We start from the raw sequence: 16,827 nt of genomic DNA, 5'->3' as shown, positions 1-16,827 counted from the left end.
GAACTCAGCTCAGTTTGGAGCTCCCACCACCTGGTTCCTAGGGCCCACAGACACACAGGGGCGCCGAGGCTTCACGGCAGAAAAATTTATTGCTGGAACTTGGAGAGGAGCTGCTGGAGTGTCTTCCTGGGTCTGGCCTCCAGCCTGGCTGGGGCTGATAGTTCATCAGGGAAGCATCAGGAGCTGCGGAAGCGCCAGTGAGCTGCGCTGGGTCGATGTTCCTTTTAGCACTCAGGGGCAGTGCTGCCTCCTGGGCAGCCCGGGCTCTAGCCTGGGTGGCCAAGATTCCCTCGTGATGTGCCTGGGCTCCCTCCTAGGCTGCCCTTGCTTCCTCCTGGGCACCCCTCACTTCCTCCTGGACACCCCTCACTTCCTTCTGGACACCTCTCACTTCCTTCTGGGCACCCCTCACTTTCTCTTGGACATCCCTCACTTCCTCCTGGACATCCCTCACTTCTTCCTGGACACCCCTCACTTCCTCCTGGACACCCCTCACTTCCTCCTGGACACCCCTCACTTCCTCCTGGACATCCCTCACTTCTTCCTGGACACCCCTCACTTCCTCCTGGACACCCCTCACTTCCTCCTGGACACCCCTCACTTCCTCCTGGGCACCCCTCACTTCCTCCTGGACACCCCTCACTTCTTCTTGGACACCCCTCACTTCCTCCTGGACACCCCTCATTTCCTCCTGGACACCCCTCACTTCCTCCTGGATGACCTTCTTTTCCTCCTTGAAGGCCTTTGAGTCCTCCTGGTCGACCTCCACTTCCTCCCCAACAGCACTCATTTCCTCCTGGAAGAGCTTCACTTCCTCTTGGATGACCTTCACTTCCTCCTGGACTGTCCTCACTTCCTCCTGGACAACCTTCACTTGTTCCTGGACAGCCTTCACTTTGTCCTTCAGACACTTATAGAATGAGCTGGACTAGAACAAAGAGTGGCAGGGGTCGGGGTGGGGAGAGGACCCTGGGCGGGACTAGCTGAGGCCCTCCGCGGGAGAGCCAGGCTGGGCGGGAAGGAATCAGGACAAAGGGAGAGGGCCCTGATCTGAGGGTCTCACCAGGTCTTGTAGCTTCAGCCCCAGAGCCAGGTTGTCTGCTAGGTTAATGCTTAGCAACTTCTGAAGCCTGGGGTTGACACAGAGACTCCCTTCAGCCCCAGGCTCTTGTCCCAGCAGCCTCCCCCCACCACTCCCCAGACATGCTGCCTGAGCTGCTAGACCCAGTGATCAGGCATGCGGGCCCACACTTGATGGGCAGGAGAGAGCAGGCTGGGCAGAGCAGGCAGGTCCTGCTCACAGACGAGGAAACTCACCAATGCTTAGGAGGAAAGGGGCTCTCCCCCCCTTGGGGGGGCACTGAGAGGGCAAGGGAGGGGGCAAGTGAAGGTGCAAACCTCTAGCTCTCAAGCCCAGGGCCTGAGCCCCCGGGGACGGGGTTGGCGCCCTACCTGTCCCCTGGGCCGGCTCACCTCACGCAGTCATCCCGCAGGTCTCTGAACTCCTTCACGGTGCGCTGGGGGCCCCAGTCGTCCTTCCCCAGGAGCTGGTGCTCCTGAATCTCCCAGTACCTGGTGCAGTGAGTGTTGGACTAAAGGGTCTTGACCCGGAGGGGGAGTTTAGAGGGTCTGGGGCTCCTCCAGGCCTGTCTGGACGGCCCCTCTGCACACCCCAGGCTTGAGTGCTGGCCAGGTCTGAATGCTGGTGGATGGGGGAGCACCTGTGCCCCCCGTCCCGTGCACACTCACACAGCCTTACCTTTCAGGGTCTTTAGGCTCCGAGGGCTCCTCCGTGTTCAGGAGTGTAAACAGGAAGTTGACCGTGGGTTCTGGCTGCAGGTCCAGCTTTTGCTCTGGGGATGGCTGCTGAGGCAGAGGAGGTGTCTGTCGTGGAGACAGAAGTGGCATGAGGGTGGCCGCCAGGAAGCCTGACTCCTCCCACATCCAGCAGAAAGATGGTGGGTGCAATGGCAGGGATTCCGATCCTCCACCCAGGCCGGAGAAGGAGGATTTCTCCACCCCCTGCCACCTCTACCCTCTGGCTTAGGAGGTCCTGGTGCTTTCTGTCACCTTTGTGACCTGCTCCTTGGAGTCCTGAGAAATTTCTGGCTTCTGCTCCTGAGCAGACTGCACTCCTGGCTCCTTGACGGGCTTGGAGGATTTTTGTTTGCCCCTGGGGCCCTGAGGGAGAGAGACAGAAGGGCAGTTGGGACAGCCTCCAACCTGGAGAGTCTTCACCACCAGCAAACCAGATTTTGCAAATGAAATACAAAACACTCAGTGACATCTGAATTTCAGATGAAAAAGGGTCACTTTGAAGAAGTATAATTATGTTCTATGCAATGTTTGGAGTGTGTAAAAAATGATTATGTGAAAATCAAATGTCATTGGGTTTATCTGGCAACACTACCCAAAATATATGCCAACAGTGGTTCTTAAGCTAAATTCCTGCAAATGCAAAATGTGGGGGCTGGAGGGACGTGGGCAGGGGTGCAGGAATGGGACATCAGCACTACTTAAGGGAGTTCTATAGAAGGTTTTGAGAAAGTGGAGAATCCCTCGCATTTTGTGAGAAATATCAATGAGAAGCATATCCAAAGCAAGCCGTGTGGCATTCGAGATCCGCATTCCCTTCTTTCGCAGGATTCTAACCTGAATTCTCCACTGTCCCAGAACAAGCTTCTGCTCACACCAGCCAGGAGCCTCCTGTCCCCACACCAACCTGAACTGCCCCCCTGCAATGTCCCTGCCCCAGCTTCTGCCTTCACCCTGACCCTCCCTCCCTCTCTTCAGATCAGAACTCAGCCCTCACTTTCTCTGCGTAGCTACCATGTCCCCCTGGACAGGTGGGCCCGCAGCGGAGCCAGCGCCCAGCTGCCGGCTGGTAAGGATACCTGAGGCTGGGAGCTGTCCCGGGGTTTGATCTGTCCCCCAGGGAGCTGGCAGAGCATAACCAGATCCACAAATGCGGACATGTGGGGGTCGAGGACAGATCTGAGAGTGTGTTCCACCCTCGGGGAGCTGAGATTACTGTACAGATGTGTGTGCTGAATCACCAGACGAGAGCTGAGGGCGCAGCGACGCGGGTATGTGCAGGCATCGGGGAGTTAAGACACGCGGAGAGGTCGGCTCTACCTGGGGTAACTTGTGTTAGTTCAGCTCACCCTCGCCGTAACACCATGGGGCCGGCACTGCCGTTCTTCCCATTTTACAAATAAGAAAACGGAAGATTTGGGGCCTCACGGGTGGCGCAGCGGTTGAGCGCTGGGTTGCGAGGCTGCCCGCAACCTCTGCAGCGCCAGTTCGATCCCCGGCCACACAGCTAGAAAAGGGCAGTGCCAGGACACAAATCTTCTTGGGCGCTGGATGCTGCTCTTACCCATGGGCTGGGGCACATGTGCCAGAGGGTGGACTCCTGCAGCGCGCCTGAACCTGGAGGCTGGGCTGTAGGGGCGGCGTTCCTCAGAGATGAGAAGCAGCTATGGCGGGGGCTACGCGAGGACAAGTGGCCACACACACGCAGGACCACGAGACGACGCCCGAGAGAGCCCAAAGAGAAAGAAAAGAGCAAAGAATCACCGGGGCCTGGGAGGCCCGCCCGCCTCCCAACTCTCCCGGCCTCCCTGCCTTAGCAGCCTGCGGGCTCGCCCCACAAGAATAGGCATAGAAAGAGCATCAAAGCCTGAAAAAGCCACGGAGGGCTCCGGGGTGCTCCTTCACCCGCCTGCCCTGCCCTGCGCTTGCTGAGCGCATCACTCTACCCGGGAGGGGCGGGGGAGCGGCAGGACAGGCTGGACCAAGGAGATGCGCCAGCCCAGCCGGGAGACCTGACTGACGTGGGACCCAGCCCAAGAGGCAGCAGCCGGGAGGAGCAAAACCTGGGAGGCCGAGCTTCACAGCTCCAGGGGCTCAGGGGCCTTAAGACCCGGGGCGTGGCCCGCAGCCGGGGAGTGGCCCGCAGCCGGGGAGTGGAGAGAAGCGACAGTCTGCATGGCCCTGAAGGAGAGGGGGTCCGGACTGCAAACAGGGAGGGAAAACAGCGCCGGTTTCCAGTTGATTTGGAAGGAGACGGGAGTCGCAGGACACCCAGGAGCAAGATTCAAAGGCAGGACGTGCCATGAGGCTCATTCCCGTCTCCTTCCCCCCAAGCCCGGGGCTGAATCCTCCTTTCTCCCTCCCTCTTCCTGGCTCCTACTCTGGGTGGGAATCTGACCAGCTGAACCCAGGGGGTCCACACCCCGGTGCAGGGCTGGGGAAGCAGGGGTGTGGCCACTTTATGGGTGCAGGGCTGGGGAAGCAGGGGTGTGGCCACTTTATGGCCCGGGAGGGAGAGGGGTCCCTGCAGCCGGCTGACTTGTGGAGGCTGAGGTGGGCAACCCAAACCCCACAGCCATCCACGGCACCGCATCACAATGGGACACGCCAGAGTTTTTGGAAAAAAGTATTTATTGTGGCAAAACATGTAATAAAATGTACCATTTGAAGTGTGCAGTTCTGTGCCACCAAGTGCGGTCACTTACCAGGCAGCCATGGCCACCCAAGGCCAGGGCATAACCTTCCCTTACCAAAACCACTCCCATCAAACTACCCACTCTGCCCTCCCACTACCCCAGCCCCCATTTTTCTCCCTTCCGTCTTCGCGGACGTGGTTAGGTACCTCCTGTAATTGTAAGTGGAGTCATAGAGTTTGTCCGTTCACGTCTGGCTCATTTAGCATATTTTCAAGGTTCATCTAAGTGGTAGCTTGAATCAGAATGTTCTTCCTTTTCAAGGCTAAATAACACTCCATTCCACGCACATACTGTGTTTTATCCATGAACCGCAGATGCACACTTGTGTTGTCTCCACCTGTGGCTGTTGTGAATAGTGCTGGGTATACACATGTATCTTTGAGCCGCTGCTTTCAATTTTTTTTTTTTTTAGATTTATTCATGCATACAAGAGCTGGGGTACAGGCCAGAGATGCAGGGGTGGGGTGGGGTGAGAGGACTCACCAGAGACAGAGTGGGAAACAGAACAGGCAACTGACTGAAATACACTGCTGAGGGGAGCAGCGGGCGAGACAGGAGAGGTCTGCTGCGCCATGTGGGTTGCTCCCTGGCTGGGGATCGAACTTGAGCTGCAGAGGCTGCGGACAGCTTCATAGTGCTGACTCTTAACCCCTTGCACCACCAGGGAGGTGCAGGACTCCTTTCTGCAGGAGGCCCTGGCTTGGAGTGCAAGACTGCACAGAGATGATGCGGGAGGGGCGCCGAGTTTCCACGTGGCTACCCCCACACAAAGGACAACTAATGACCCAGCCCTAAGAGGTCCTGGCCTCTTGGGCCTACCCCCCAGCCCCCCCCAGCCTTTGACCCAGTAAAGGAAATACAATGTAGAAACAGGAAGAAACTCTTTAATCAGCTTATATTAAAAAGAAATCATAAATTTTCCTTAAAACTCTACATTCTTAAGTTTTTTGGGGTCAGAGTTTGCAGCAATAACATGAACTAACTCAACACCATCTGGCCGCTCTGATTCTGCAGAACTAAGCAAGACTCTCTGGAGTGCTGCCCACCGGTCAGGAAGGACAGGAATTCTTCGGGTGCGACCTCGGGTGCATCTGGACACACCCTGGCGAGGTGGCTTACTTGCAGAGTCTGACAAAGTTCGAAGCATCTAACAGGTTCTCTGGCACTCGCAGGCCAGGGATCAGCCTGCACCACACTGCCATGTGTCCCAGAAGCAGCCATTCCCCCAGCGCGCTCGCCACTGCCACCCTTCTGCAGCCCTTTGCCTCGGAGGGCAGCAAGTGCGAGCTGTGGGCAGCCTTTGAAAGCACAGCTGAGGAAGGGTAAATGATGGGGAAGGTTCCCTGGAGACAATGAGTCACCCGTCTCACCAATTCAACTCCTAGCACCCCCCTCAGGCAGCTTTTCACAGGAGAGGACACCAGAGCTGAAAGGTAAAACTGCTGTCTATCCTGCCACCACCTTGGCACACGAGAAAAGCCTTCTAGAACTTTACTAATGCAGCTGCAAGACACTAGTGGATCAGTACCCTCAGCCCACGTTTTTCTTCCAAGTTGCCAGATTGTCCATTTGACTTTGTACAGAAGGTGTCGGGGATGGGGTGGGTGTGGCAACACCCCCGCACCTGCAGTGATGTGGTAAGGCCCTGGCCCAGCCCCATGAGGGCTTCTGAGCCCGACACCCTGAATCTGGAGTCACACCCTGAAATACACCCTCGTGCCCCAAGCAGCAGGTGCACCACCAGCCTGGTAGTCCACCAGACACCCCAAGAGCAGAACACAGCCATACAGCACAGCTTGCGTGTGGCAGACACGGAGGGCCAGAGACCCAGCAAGGTTTCCCGCCTTCCTTCACACCCAGACCGCAGGCTGAGTCCCCACGTCTTCCGCAAGGCCCCAGACTTGCCAGGACACTGGAGCATCTCAGAGGAAACCCAAGCCTCCCTCCACAGGCGGGCTTTGGGCCGGGAACCCAGCTGCTCACGGGGCAAGTCCAGGGCCATGCGGGAGCAGCCACCTTTCCCAGCAAGGGCAGGACTCCCCGCCCAAAGCCTCTGCTGGCCGGGCCAGTGGTTCCTGCTCCTGAGTCTGTGGCCCAAATGGAAACTGGCTGAAGATCTGGGAGGCAGGTAGGAGGAGGGCGCCGTGCGTGGCAGAGCCAGGAGGGCCCGTTTCCTGAAGCTGAGATGATAGGCCTCAATGCAGCAACAGCTCACAGGCAGGGGAGGAGCCCCAAGAGTCCTTCACAGGGAGGGGGTTATGGACAGGGGGAGGCGAGGGGAGTTTGGACAGGCGCACCCCCATTTCATCTCATTCAACAAGGAGCTCAAACTGCTCAGCAGCTTCAAACTCAGCATTCATGGCTGCAGCCCATTCATCCAGCTCTGATTTCTGGGGGAAAAGAAATGGGTGGGTGAGTAGAGAGGGAATCCCGTGAGCTGGAGCATCTTTACCCACACAGACAGGTGCTGCCTCTCCCCCCAAACAGCCAGCACTGAACCCTAGCCCTGCGCATGTGAGCACATCAGCAAAGGCCCCTGTCCCTCACTCACCAGGATCTCCGGCACCTTCTTCTTCTTCTTCCGTTTCTCCTTCACAACTGGGGGGGAGATTCCAGGAAGAGTTGTGTCTGGGACCCAGGGCTTCTCAGGGACCCTGGGGGCCTTGGTTAACTTTGAACACACCACAGATGAAACTCCAGTCAACTCTTCTGCCCCGAGCAGCCCATCAAAGCCAAAGTAGGACCGGCGGCCAGGGGTGGAGGTGGTAGTGGAGCTGGAGGCTAGGATCTCCAGCCGGCTGTAGGATCGCCTGACTTTTTTAGACATTTCCAAGTCTCTGGCATCTAGGTCTCCATCCCTGGAGGTGGACTCAACATTGAGGGTCCAGAGCACAGGAGATGAGTTGGGGGTGTCGGGGACATGATGTGTCTTGAAGCAGTTTCCCCTAGTAGATTCCTTGACAGGAGGGTGGTTTTCTTTCTCTGAGAAAATGGCAATCTGTACAGGACCAAAGAGAACAGCACATTGCTTAGCTGTATTACCTGCTTTACGAAAGGTTCAAGATTTACAGTGGAAACACCCACCGGGCAAGTATTTTAATTTTGTTATTTTAAAAGGTTACTTTTATTTATTTATGGATACAAGAACTGGGGTGTAGACCGGAGGTGTGGGGGAGGGGGTGAGAGGTTTCATCAGAGACAGAGTGGGGAGCAGGACAGGCAGATCTACTGAAATCCACTGCTGAGAGGAGCAGCGGGCAAGACAGGAGAGGTCTGCTGCGCCATGTGGGTAGCTCCCTGGCCGGGGATGGAACTCAGGCCAAACTCAGGCTGCAGTGGCTGGAGATAGTTTGACAGCACTGAGACTTTAACCCCTGCCCTACCTGGGGAGCCCCAGGACAGGTATTCTCAAAGGAAAGGGGGACAGAGTTCACAAAGAACCCAAGACATATGTGGGGAGAGGAAAAATAATCCACCATTGCTTTTGAGGAGTCTGTTTTGTGGCACAAAACTTGTCACCCCCACTAGTGCTGTCAGCTGTATCTAACATGGGTCTAGACTAGCCGATGCAAGCCCCATTACCAATCATCTATACCAGACCCCAACCTCTTAACTGCTCCTCCTGCTCCCATCCTTGCTCTCTACGGTCCACTCACCAATGATTTTCCTAAAATGCCCATCCAGTCAACAGTACCATAGTTACATTGCAACCATGAATAAAAACTAAAGACAAGGAATAGGAAGAAACAGTAGTTTGAATACAGCTGAACTTTTAAAGGAAAATGGTGGAAAACAGCAGAACATCAAGATTTAAACACATTCAGGGCCTCCCTTGGTGGCCCAGGCGGTTGAGCGCTGCACTGCGAAGCTGTCCGCAGCCTTTGCAGCGCCGGTTTGATCCTGGCCGGCTGGCGAGGGTACCCAATGGCGCAGCAGAACTCTCCTGTCTTGCCCGCTGCTCGCCTCAACAGTGGATTTCATCAGTCTGCCTGTTGCTGCACCTCCCCCTGCAGTGACCCTCAGGGCTAATGGCTGTTGCCATGGTCCCTGAGGTCTAGCGTGGGCAAGGAACCATGCGCGCAGGGGGAGAACAGCAAACTCCCTAAGATGCAGAGAAGCCGAATGCCTGCCAAGAGATAATGACCACCAGAAGCCGCCACAAAGATGGTTAAAAGAAATGCTGACCACCTAGAACCTTATCTCGCTTTCTCAAGGCCCACAAACTTTATTCTGCTACAACCGTCTTTCTAAAATCTTTCCTTTTTCTGGTCATTGATTGCTAATTAAAAAACATACGTAATTTAATAATTAGGCTAATGCAAATGAAACATTACTAAACACTGTGTTATAATAGAATTGTTGGTTTAATAATCTTTCTATTATGTGCTTGACTTTAGTACCTTTGATATTAACTGCATCATAATATAAATTCACCCATGACAATTAATTATGAGTAAAAATGAGTAGGTAGTAGTAGTAGTTAGTACAAGGAGAATATAATTATATAGAACAAAAGAAAGAGTTAATAGCCTGTCTACTTGGGAATGCGACTAGGTCCAGATGTATTTTGGACATAGATCACTGCCCTGTCAATGATAAGCTAAACCTATGAGCAAGCTGATTGCATTGATGTTCACTGTTTCTATGCCTTTAGAAAACATATATATACTGACCACTGACTCAAATAAAGTGCACTCAGATTTACACTCTCCCTTGAAGTGTGTCTGTTTGTCATTTCTTTAGCCGTATCCCTGACCACCCTGTGCAGTCTCTCAACCCTGAGACGGCCTCATTGTTCACGGCTGTGCTAGTCCGCGGCAGCCTGTTATGTTCCCCGCTCTGTCTCTGGGGGATCCCGCGCATCTGGCCTGTACCCCAGTTCTTGTATAAATAAATCTTTAAAAAAAGAAAAGATTTAAACACATTCAGTCCACAAGGAGTAAGCAAGATGGGCAAAGCCTGCAGATATCTAAATGCCAAATGTCTTAGACTACAACAAGACGGTTCCCTTGGCAGAAGTGAGCAGCCAGCATGCCCTGCCCCGTTCTACAGTGTCCGGGAGAATACTCAACTAAGCAGACCAAAATGAACTCACCCGAGGGCTCCTACGCACTGACTGGACTGGTGAGATCTGTGGAAACAGGAATGGATCACAAAGCCGGCCCTCGAAGTTGGTTCCCCGCCCACCAGCCCTCCCGCAGCCATCACCTTTAAATCACTGGCCACGATCTTCTTCAAGAGGATGGGCTTTCTCGCTGGAGTAGCGTGGGGGGCCTGGAGAAGAGGGGTGAACATGAGCGCTACCTTAGCGTAATGGCCTCCGGGCCAGGCCTGAGGAATCCGGGGCTTACCTTCGGGCAGATACCAGGGAGGATGCCCGCGACACCAGAGTCTGACTTGCGCTGGGACTTCCGCAGGGGCTTAGGAGATGGGCCCCTGGGCTCTAGAAGCAGAAAAAAAGGTTAGGAGCGGAGTTTTAGACCTTACGAGTCTAGCGGTTAAATTTCTGGAGGGCGGAAGGTTCCCAAAGAGGCCGTCTGGGGCGCCCTCCCAGGGCAGCCGCGTCTCCCCGGGCCGTGGGGGGAGGGCCTTCCTCACGGGACCGTGTCCTGCAAACGGCTCGACCCGGCGTCTCCCGCGCGCCCTCGACTCACCGGAGCGCCGGCCGGCCCCTCCGGACCGCGTTTGCCTCCGCGACATCGCCAGCCTGGGTCTCGGTCTCCGCCGCCGCCGCCGCCGCCCGGGCTCGCGCCTCCTAGGGCACCGCAGAAACGTTCGAATTACCCGCCCTGCGAGGGCGGAAGCGGAAGTGACGTAGGGGAGGGCCGCCGGCTCGGTCACCTCGGCTTCGCCCGTCTCCACGTCTAGCGTCAGCCGGGGCGGGGGCCAGAGGCGCTTGCGTCATCAGCACGCGCCGCACCCGGAAGAGACGTGGCAGCGGAGGGATAATCGGAGCGGCTGGAGCTGGAGAGCAGAGCGGAGCTCGGCTGAGCGCGGCGTCTGCCCTTCCGCTCTTTGGGTCAGAGCTCGTGCCCGTCGGGACCGGGGCCGCACCCGATCAGTAACCTGCAGAGGGGTCGGTGAAGAAAGTGGGGCGGGGCTTGGAGGGGGTGGGACGCAGGAGGTGCCCCCCGGGGGGCGGGGCCGGTGGTTTGGGAGATCCGCTGCTGGTGGGACCTGGCGGGGGACAGGAGAAATGGAGGGTCGCCAGAGGTGGTATTTATGCAGGGGGCGTGGCTCGAAGTGGAGACTGGCAGTGGGGAGGAATTTGGGTTTGGGGCGAATGTGAAGGCTGTCTCTGGGAGTTACGAGTGAACATGAACTGGGTTGGTGGCCAGTTCTGGCGCCACCTGAACCCGGCACCCTATCAACACTGGCCCCTTCCCTAGGGTCGACCATGGGGCTTTGCAAGTGCCCCAAGAGGAAGGTGACCAACCTGTTCTGCTTTGAGCACCGGGTCAACGTCTGTGAGCACTGCCTGGTGGCCAATCACGCCAAGGTGGGGCCCGCAGGGGAACATGGTACTGGTGGGGGAGGTGGGAGTGGGGGGGGGGTAGTCCGGGCAGTATTGGCTTTCCCCAAATCCATAAAGGGCTCCCGGCTAGAATGGAAGCTCCATGAGAGTAAGGACTTAATATATTTCGTTTACTGCTATATCTGCACCCCTTAAGGCAGAGTCTGGCACACAGTATGTGCTTAATAAATGTATTTATTGGTTGCACTAACGAAAGGATGAGTCTTCTCTGTGATGAGAAGCAATTGGGCCTTCAGGAGATGGGCTGTGGAACCCCTACTCCAGCTGTGCCCTCTCTCCCACTCCAGTGTATCGTCCAGTCCTACCTGCAGTGGCTCCAAGACAGTGATTACGACCCCAATTGTCGACTGTGCAACATACCCCTGGCCAACAGGGAGACAACTCGCCTCGTCTGTTATGGTGAGGCCTAGGCACGTGGGGGGATATCAGGACAGGCCCAACCTGATGATCAATTTCCAGGCCCTCCCTAGGCAGTAGGACAATGAAAAAAACAGGTATGGTAAGCTGAAGCCCCAGAATGTAGTCCCACTAGGTTACTTACCTGCTGTGTGAGCTCCAGCAAATCATTTTCCCTTTCTAGGCTTCAGTTGATTTATCTGAAAGTTAAAGTTCCTAGTTTTTTTGGCCAATCTTGAGGGTTTAGCAAGAGCCAGTCAGGCTGTGGGTATGGTTGTGGCTGGCTGCAGTAGCTGGCCAGAACAGCAGTGAGCTGAAATCATGGGCCTTCCAACACTCAGGATCCACTTCTGATTCCCAGGTAGCACAGGAAAGTGTGTTTCCCACAGTAAGTCAGCTAAAAGATGTCAGCAGACATGCGCCACGACCTTGAGCTGACTAAAGTAAGAGCCTAAGTGCCACCTTTTGAGGGAGCTGGTGCAAGAGTCAGCTTGATGTGTGTTTCTGTGTGAGAGTATGTGTATACGCATGTGGACTTAATGTGCATTGTGTCTTTATGTATGCTTGTGTGTTCCTTAGTACTTATGGTGAGTGAGTGTGTGAACATGGAAACGCAGGTGTGTTGTGAAGGTGCAGAAGAGTGCGTAGGTACGGGTGCTTCAGCCTTAGCAGACATGGGAGTGGTGTAGATGTGTGTGTGAGTTCCCGTGCCTGTAGGTGTAGATATGGCCAGAGGCACTGGTGTTTGATTCTGTTTCTATAAGCACATGTACATTCGTGCCTGTAAGTACACACATGCTTATGTGTGCCTGTGTGTACTTCTAGGAATCTCTCCAGAAGTTGTTCTTAATTAACCATCAGCACAGGGAGCTTGTGATGAGGGCAGGTCTAGAGCGGCCTCACTGAAAATTTGGGTAGCATCTTCTCACCTACCCCCACCCTGTAGTGGACTGGGGAATGCGGTAGCATCTTCCTTGACTTAATGAGATAATGGTGGCCAAGAAGACTGATGTCTTAAGGAACACTGAGGGATGAGCCTGGGTGAGGGTGGGAAGGAGAAGGTGCTGGGCTTGCACATGTGTGTGCATGCATCCCTGCAGCGGGCTAGGGGCCCTAAGTACCCTCTTGCCAATCCTCCCTTATTTCCTGGCCCCTAAGATCTCTTCCACTGGGCCTGCCTCAATGACCGTGCTGCCCAGCTACCCCGAAACACAGCACCCGCTGGCTACCAGTGCCCCAGCTGCAATGGCCCCATCTTCCCCCCTAACAACCTGGCTGGTCCTGTGGCCTCTGCGCTAAGAGAAAAGCTAGCGACAGTCAACTGGGCTCGGGCAGGACTGGGCCTTCCTCTGGTGAGAGTTTCTCTAACTGTCCACCTGCCCTGGGTCCCACCTGGTCCAGATGGGTGGGTGGGGACAGCACTGGGCAGGCTGGTGACACAGGTTCCTTCCTCTAGATCGATGAGGCAGTGAGCCCAGAGCCCGAGCTCCTCAACACCTCGGACTTCTCTGACTGGTCCAGCTTTACTGGTGAGTGGCCACCTCCACCTACAAGGTACTGGGCTGTGTCCTCACTGCGCTGCTGACAGCTCTTTCCTGCCCACAGCCAACAGCAACCCCGAACAAGAGGAGGTGGCCAGCGCCTCTGCTGCCCCCGCCTTCTACAGCCAAGTCCCTCAGCCCCCGCCCTCCCCGAGCCGGCCTGAGCAGCACATGGTGATCCACATGGGCAACGCTGAGCCCTTGACTCATGGTGAGCAGGGAGTTGTCCGGGCCAGAGGAGGATAGGAAAGGAGTAAGGAAGTAGGGGGTGCTCAGGGATCCAGATACGCACCCGGAGAGCCCCTTCCTCACTCCAAGCGCAGATGCAACCCCCCCTCAATTCTGAGTTGCTCTGCCAGGCTGAGAAGGGCAAGGATCCCCGGTCCTCCCCACCCCGCCCCCCACTGCGGGCCAGCTTCCCTGAGCCCAGATGCTGGTGGCTCTGCCTCTGCAGCCTCGGCCCCGAGGAAGGTGTACGACACGCGGGATGATGACCGGGCGACGGGCCTCCACGGGGATTGCGATGATGACAAGTACCGTCGCCGGCCGGCCCTTGGCTGGCTGGCCCAGCTGCTCAGGTACACAGTGGCAGAGAGGGCCGTATGCCAGGAAGGGGGAGAAGAGGAAGTGAGAGCCAGAGGCCTGGGCGGTGTGACTTTGTGACTGGGGAGCTTGAGCTGGACGATAACAGTGGTCCTGGCATGGGCGCTGCTGGACTGCCTGGGTTTGGTCACAGAAGCTGGATCTGACCCTTTCTGGAGCTGTTTCCGCTTGCTGCCTGTGAGGCCTGGACTCCAGCTCTTCCAGGCCTCTTCCTGCTCTGACCCTGCCTGATCTCTGTGACGTTCCCATGGGTGAGACACTCCAGTGTCCAGAACAGAGTTGGGGACCACAGTCACCCTGCGTAATGGGCCAGTGCAGGGGTGCCCTCCGGGTGCACACTGAGGCAAGCAGGCTCTGGGAGGGTGCCCCGGGGCCAGAAGATGAGTAAGTCACGTGACCAGGATTCCTCGCCAGCCACGGGAGCCACCTGGGGCTGGAGCCTGACCTGACTTTTCCCTCCTCCCGCCAGGAGCCGGGCTGGGGCTCGTAAGCGTCCGCTGACTCTGCTTCAGCGGGCGGGGCTGCTGCTGCTGCTGGGGCTGCTGGGCTTCTTGGCCCTCCTTGCCCTCATGTCTCGTCTGGGCCGGGCTGCGGCTGACAGCGATCCCAATCTGGACCCGCTCATGAACCCTCACATCCGCGTGGGCCCCTCCTGAGGCCCTGCTTTTGGCTGGACAGCCAAGGACCTAGGGGCCTGAGGAGGGGAGGTGGGGAAACTGGGGACCCTGCTTCTCTGATCTTTCTCCTCCCAACCTGAGACACTAAGATCCCAGACCTAAAGCTGAGTCCCCCAGAGTGGATGCAGGCTGGGCCCGGGGTCCCTGCGGATCAAGCGTCTGTCTTGACTGGCATTCCCCGAGTCTCCAGCCTCCCATCTCCCCACCCCACGAGGGAGCCGACAGGTGGAAATAAACAACAGACTTTATTAAAACCCCAAAGCAGCCTTTTCCTTCCCCCTTCTCAGGCCAGTCTCCAGGCCTCAGTGCCTCTCCTCCCGGTACTGGATGGACAGAAAGTCCAGGGCCAGGCGCTTGAAGAACATGGTTCCGTTGAGCACTGGGCAAAAGAGAGAGCCCCCATCAGCCTTCTCTGTGCCCCTCCCTACTCCTGGGCCCAAGCTCTCCCTACCCCTGGGCACACCTCCGCTCCCTCACTTACTCAAAATGATTAGGGCAAAGCAGCGCATAAACTTGTTTTCTCTCATCTCAGCATAGAGTGACCCCATGGCAGCCCAGCAGATGCTCATCACCTGGGAGAACTGTAGGCCCCATCTGGTGGGAGAGTGGCCCCCTGGCACAACAGTGGGGTTTCCATCAGCCCCTGGGTACCCCCCGCGCAGCCCTTGAGCCCCTGGCTGGGCCTACCATCAGAACAGTGGTGTAGCGGAAGCTCATGCGGTCATAGTGGTGGGTGATGCAGAAGTTGTGCACGTCGCTGGCAAAGACGGCCAGGTGTATAAGGAAGAGCATCATCGAGGCCAAGGTGAGCATCATGCCATGTGGCAAGAAGAGCACGGCCACACGGTCCCGCCACCGCATCCTGGCGGCCACACAGCCTTAGTCCAGCCTGCGGAGCTACCCAGGAAGCGCTGCTAACCCCACCAGCTCTAGAGTCAGTCTGGAAGAGCAGTGGGGTTCTAGCGGCAGGGGGACATTGAAAGGGACAGATTCTAGAACACAGGCTGGTTCCAGCCAGGACAGGAGTGTTTCATGGGGGGGCGGGGGGCTCAGAGTTGTGGAGGGCTGGGAGGCTAAAGGCACAGAACAGCGAGGGCCTATCATGTTCGAAGAGACAGCGTCCCTCATCACCCCATCCCCATGCTTACTCTTTCTGTGGCTCCTCACTGCGTCCTCAGTGGCTCCACAGAGGAGGTGGTGTGAGCACATCGTACAGATGAACTGGGGCTCAGGAAAGTTGGGGGCATGTTCTAGGTCCACAGCAAGCCTTAGGCACATGAATGATTAGGACCCAGGTGTGTCGCTGGAGGGTGGCCTTGGCGGCAAGTTCCCAGTTCCAAATAACTGCTCCCCCGCAAGATGGGGGGAGCCAGGGGAAGAGAAGGGACCACTGATTCCCAGAAGCTCTCCGGGTCAGCTTGGAGACTGGCTTCCTATCCTCTCCCTAGATGGCCCAGAACCTGATGCCAAAGGCTTTTTCCCTCTCTGCCACCTGCTGGCACTGAGAGTTTTCACACTCATCACCTCAGTCACTTTGAATCCCATGAGGAAGCTGGGGCCGGTAGCATAAATCCCATTTTACACCTGCGTCTGAGCATGGAGAGAGGCTGTCATCAGCTTGGGCTTTCACAGCCCTGAGTGAGTACTGTGGAGAGCTGATTCTACCTGAGGCTGTGGGGTGGGCAGGGGCAGATGCAGCCAAGAAAAAACACTTTCTCCATACATGGAAGAGGTGAAAAGTGCAGGGCTGTGACAAGATAAGCCAGGAGAATGGCTAGAAATGATGGGGAGGGACATGCAAACTTCTAGGAACTAAAGTGGAAGAGGAAGTGGGACTTGACATTGAACTTGGACACCTCCATTGCTTCCCTCCCCATGGTCCATCCTGGAAGTTAAGTCCAGGTTAGGTCAAGACCTAAGTCGCCCACCTCAAAAAACAGTATCTCCCAGTGTCACAGATCCCAGCAGCCCCTGTGAATCCCAGGGCAAGTGAGGGTTCGTTAGGCAGGTTCAGGGACAGCACAGGCAGGGACTTCGGGAGAGTTAAAAGTGGCTTCTGAGATAACGGCAGAGAAATTAAGGAGGGCTAATGAGGGCAGTCAATTTTAAGGCTAAAATTTGATGCTAATCGGGACTAAATTTTAGGAGACCTTGGACAGGGGAGGTAAAAAGAGAAACTCTAAGATAAGAGCTGGGAAAATGGGCACATCTGTCCAGAGGAGTATAGCCATTAGGAGGAAGAGCCAATCACAAAATAGGGTGATGAGATTTTAGAATAGAGAAAAAAAGGTTTAAATGTCCCCTTGACATGGGCCCATGATGGCATCTTTTGCCCCACCTTGGCAATGCTGCCTTGAAGTCTTTGCTTTTGTTCTTTTTCCTCTAAATAAACTTTCTTTCTTGAATAAAGTTTGCTTATCTCTGCTTACTTATCTAAAAAGTCTATGAATTCATTTTTATGGCTTTGTGGGACAAGAACCTGTGGTGGTTCAAGAGCTAAATTAACAGCGCACACTAGCTGTTAATATTGTCAGTATAATTTTAAAAAAGTTAAAAACATGACA

The 16,827-nt window shown here is 55.9% G+C and overlaps 3 protein-coding genes across 3 annotated transcripts; 1 reads left to right on the top strand and 2 right to left on the bottom strand.

Annotated features, from left to right (window-relative positions):
* Window positions 1-6,820: 6,820 nt before the first annotated feature.
* Window positions 6,821-10,211, bottom strand: CDCA5 (cell division cycle associated 5; the record flags this gene model as incomplete). The annotated part of the gene is made up of 6 exons (XM_084252416.1): window positions 6,821-6,901; window positions 7,063-7,509; window positions 9,607-9,642; window positions 9,699-9,785; window positions 9,863-9,954; window positions 10,166-10,211. 6 exons carry the CDS (start codon window positions 10,209-10,211, stop codon window positions 6,821-6,823), a joined length of 789 nt encoding a protein of 262 aa, XP_084108542.1.
* A 697-nt stretch (window positions 10,212-10,908) lies between these two features.
* ZFPL1 (zinc finger protein like 1) lies at window positions 10,909-14,314 on the top strand (the record flags this gene model as incomplete). Its single annotated transcript, XM_084245555.1, has 7 exons — window positions 10,909-11,010; window positions 11,334-11,445; window positions 12,601-12,794; window positions 12,899-12,971; window positions 13,048-13,194; window positions 13,438-13,561; window positions 14,056-14,314. The coding sequence occupies 7 exons, from the start codon at window positions 10,909-10,911 to the stop codon at window positions 14,240-14,242; spliced, it is 939 nt and encodes a 312-aa protein (XP_084101681.1). The 3' UTR covers window positions 14,243-14,314.
* Window positions 14,315-14,565: 251 nt separating this feature from the next.
* On the bottom strand, window positions 14,566-15,244 carry TMEM262 (transmembrane protein 262; the record flags this gene model as incomplete). The annotated part of the gene is made up of 3 exons (XM_084240103.1): window positions 14,951-15,244; window positions 14,745-14,844; window positions 14,566-14,642 (listed from the first exon to the last, which is right to left on the bottom strand). Exons 1-3 carry the CDS (start codon window positions 15,122-15,124, stop codon window positions 14,566-14,568), a joined length of 351 nt encoding a protein of 116 aa, XP_084096229.1. The 5' UTR covers window positions 15,125-15,244.
* Window positions 15,245-16,827: the final 1,583 nt, after the last annotated feature.

Source organism: Talpa europaea (assembly GCF_964194135.1).
Source record: "Talpa europaea genome assembly, chromosome: 1".
NCBI classification, from domain to species: Eukaryota; Metazoa; Chordata; class Mammalia; order Eulipotyphla; family Talpidae; genus Talpa; species Talpa europaea.
This window is presented reverse-complemented; position numbering and strand designations above follow the sequence as displayed.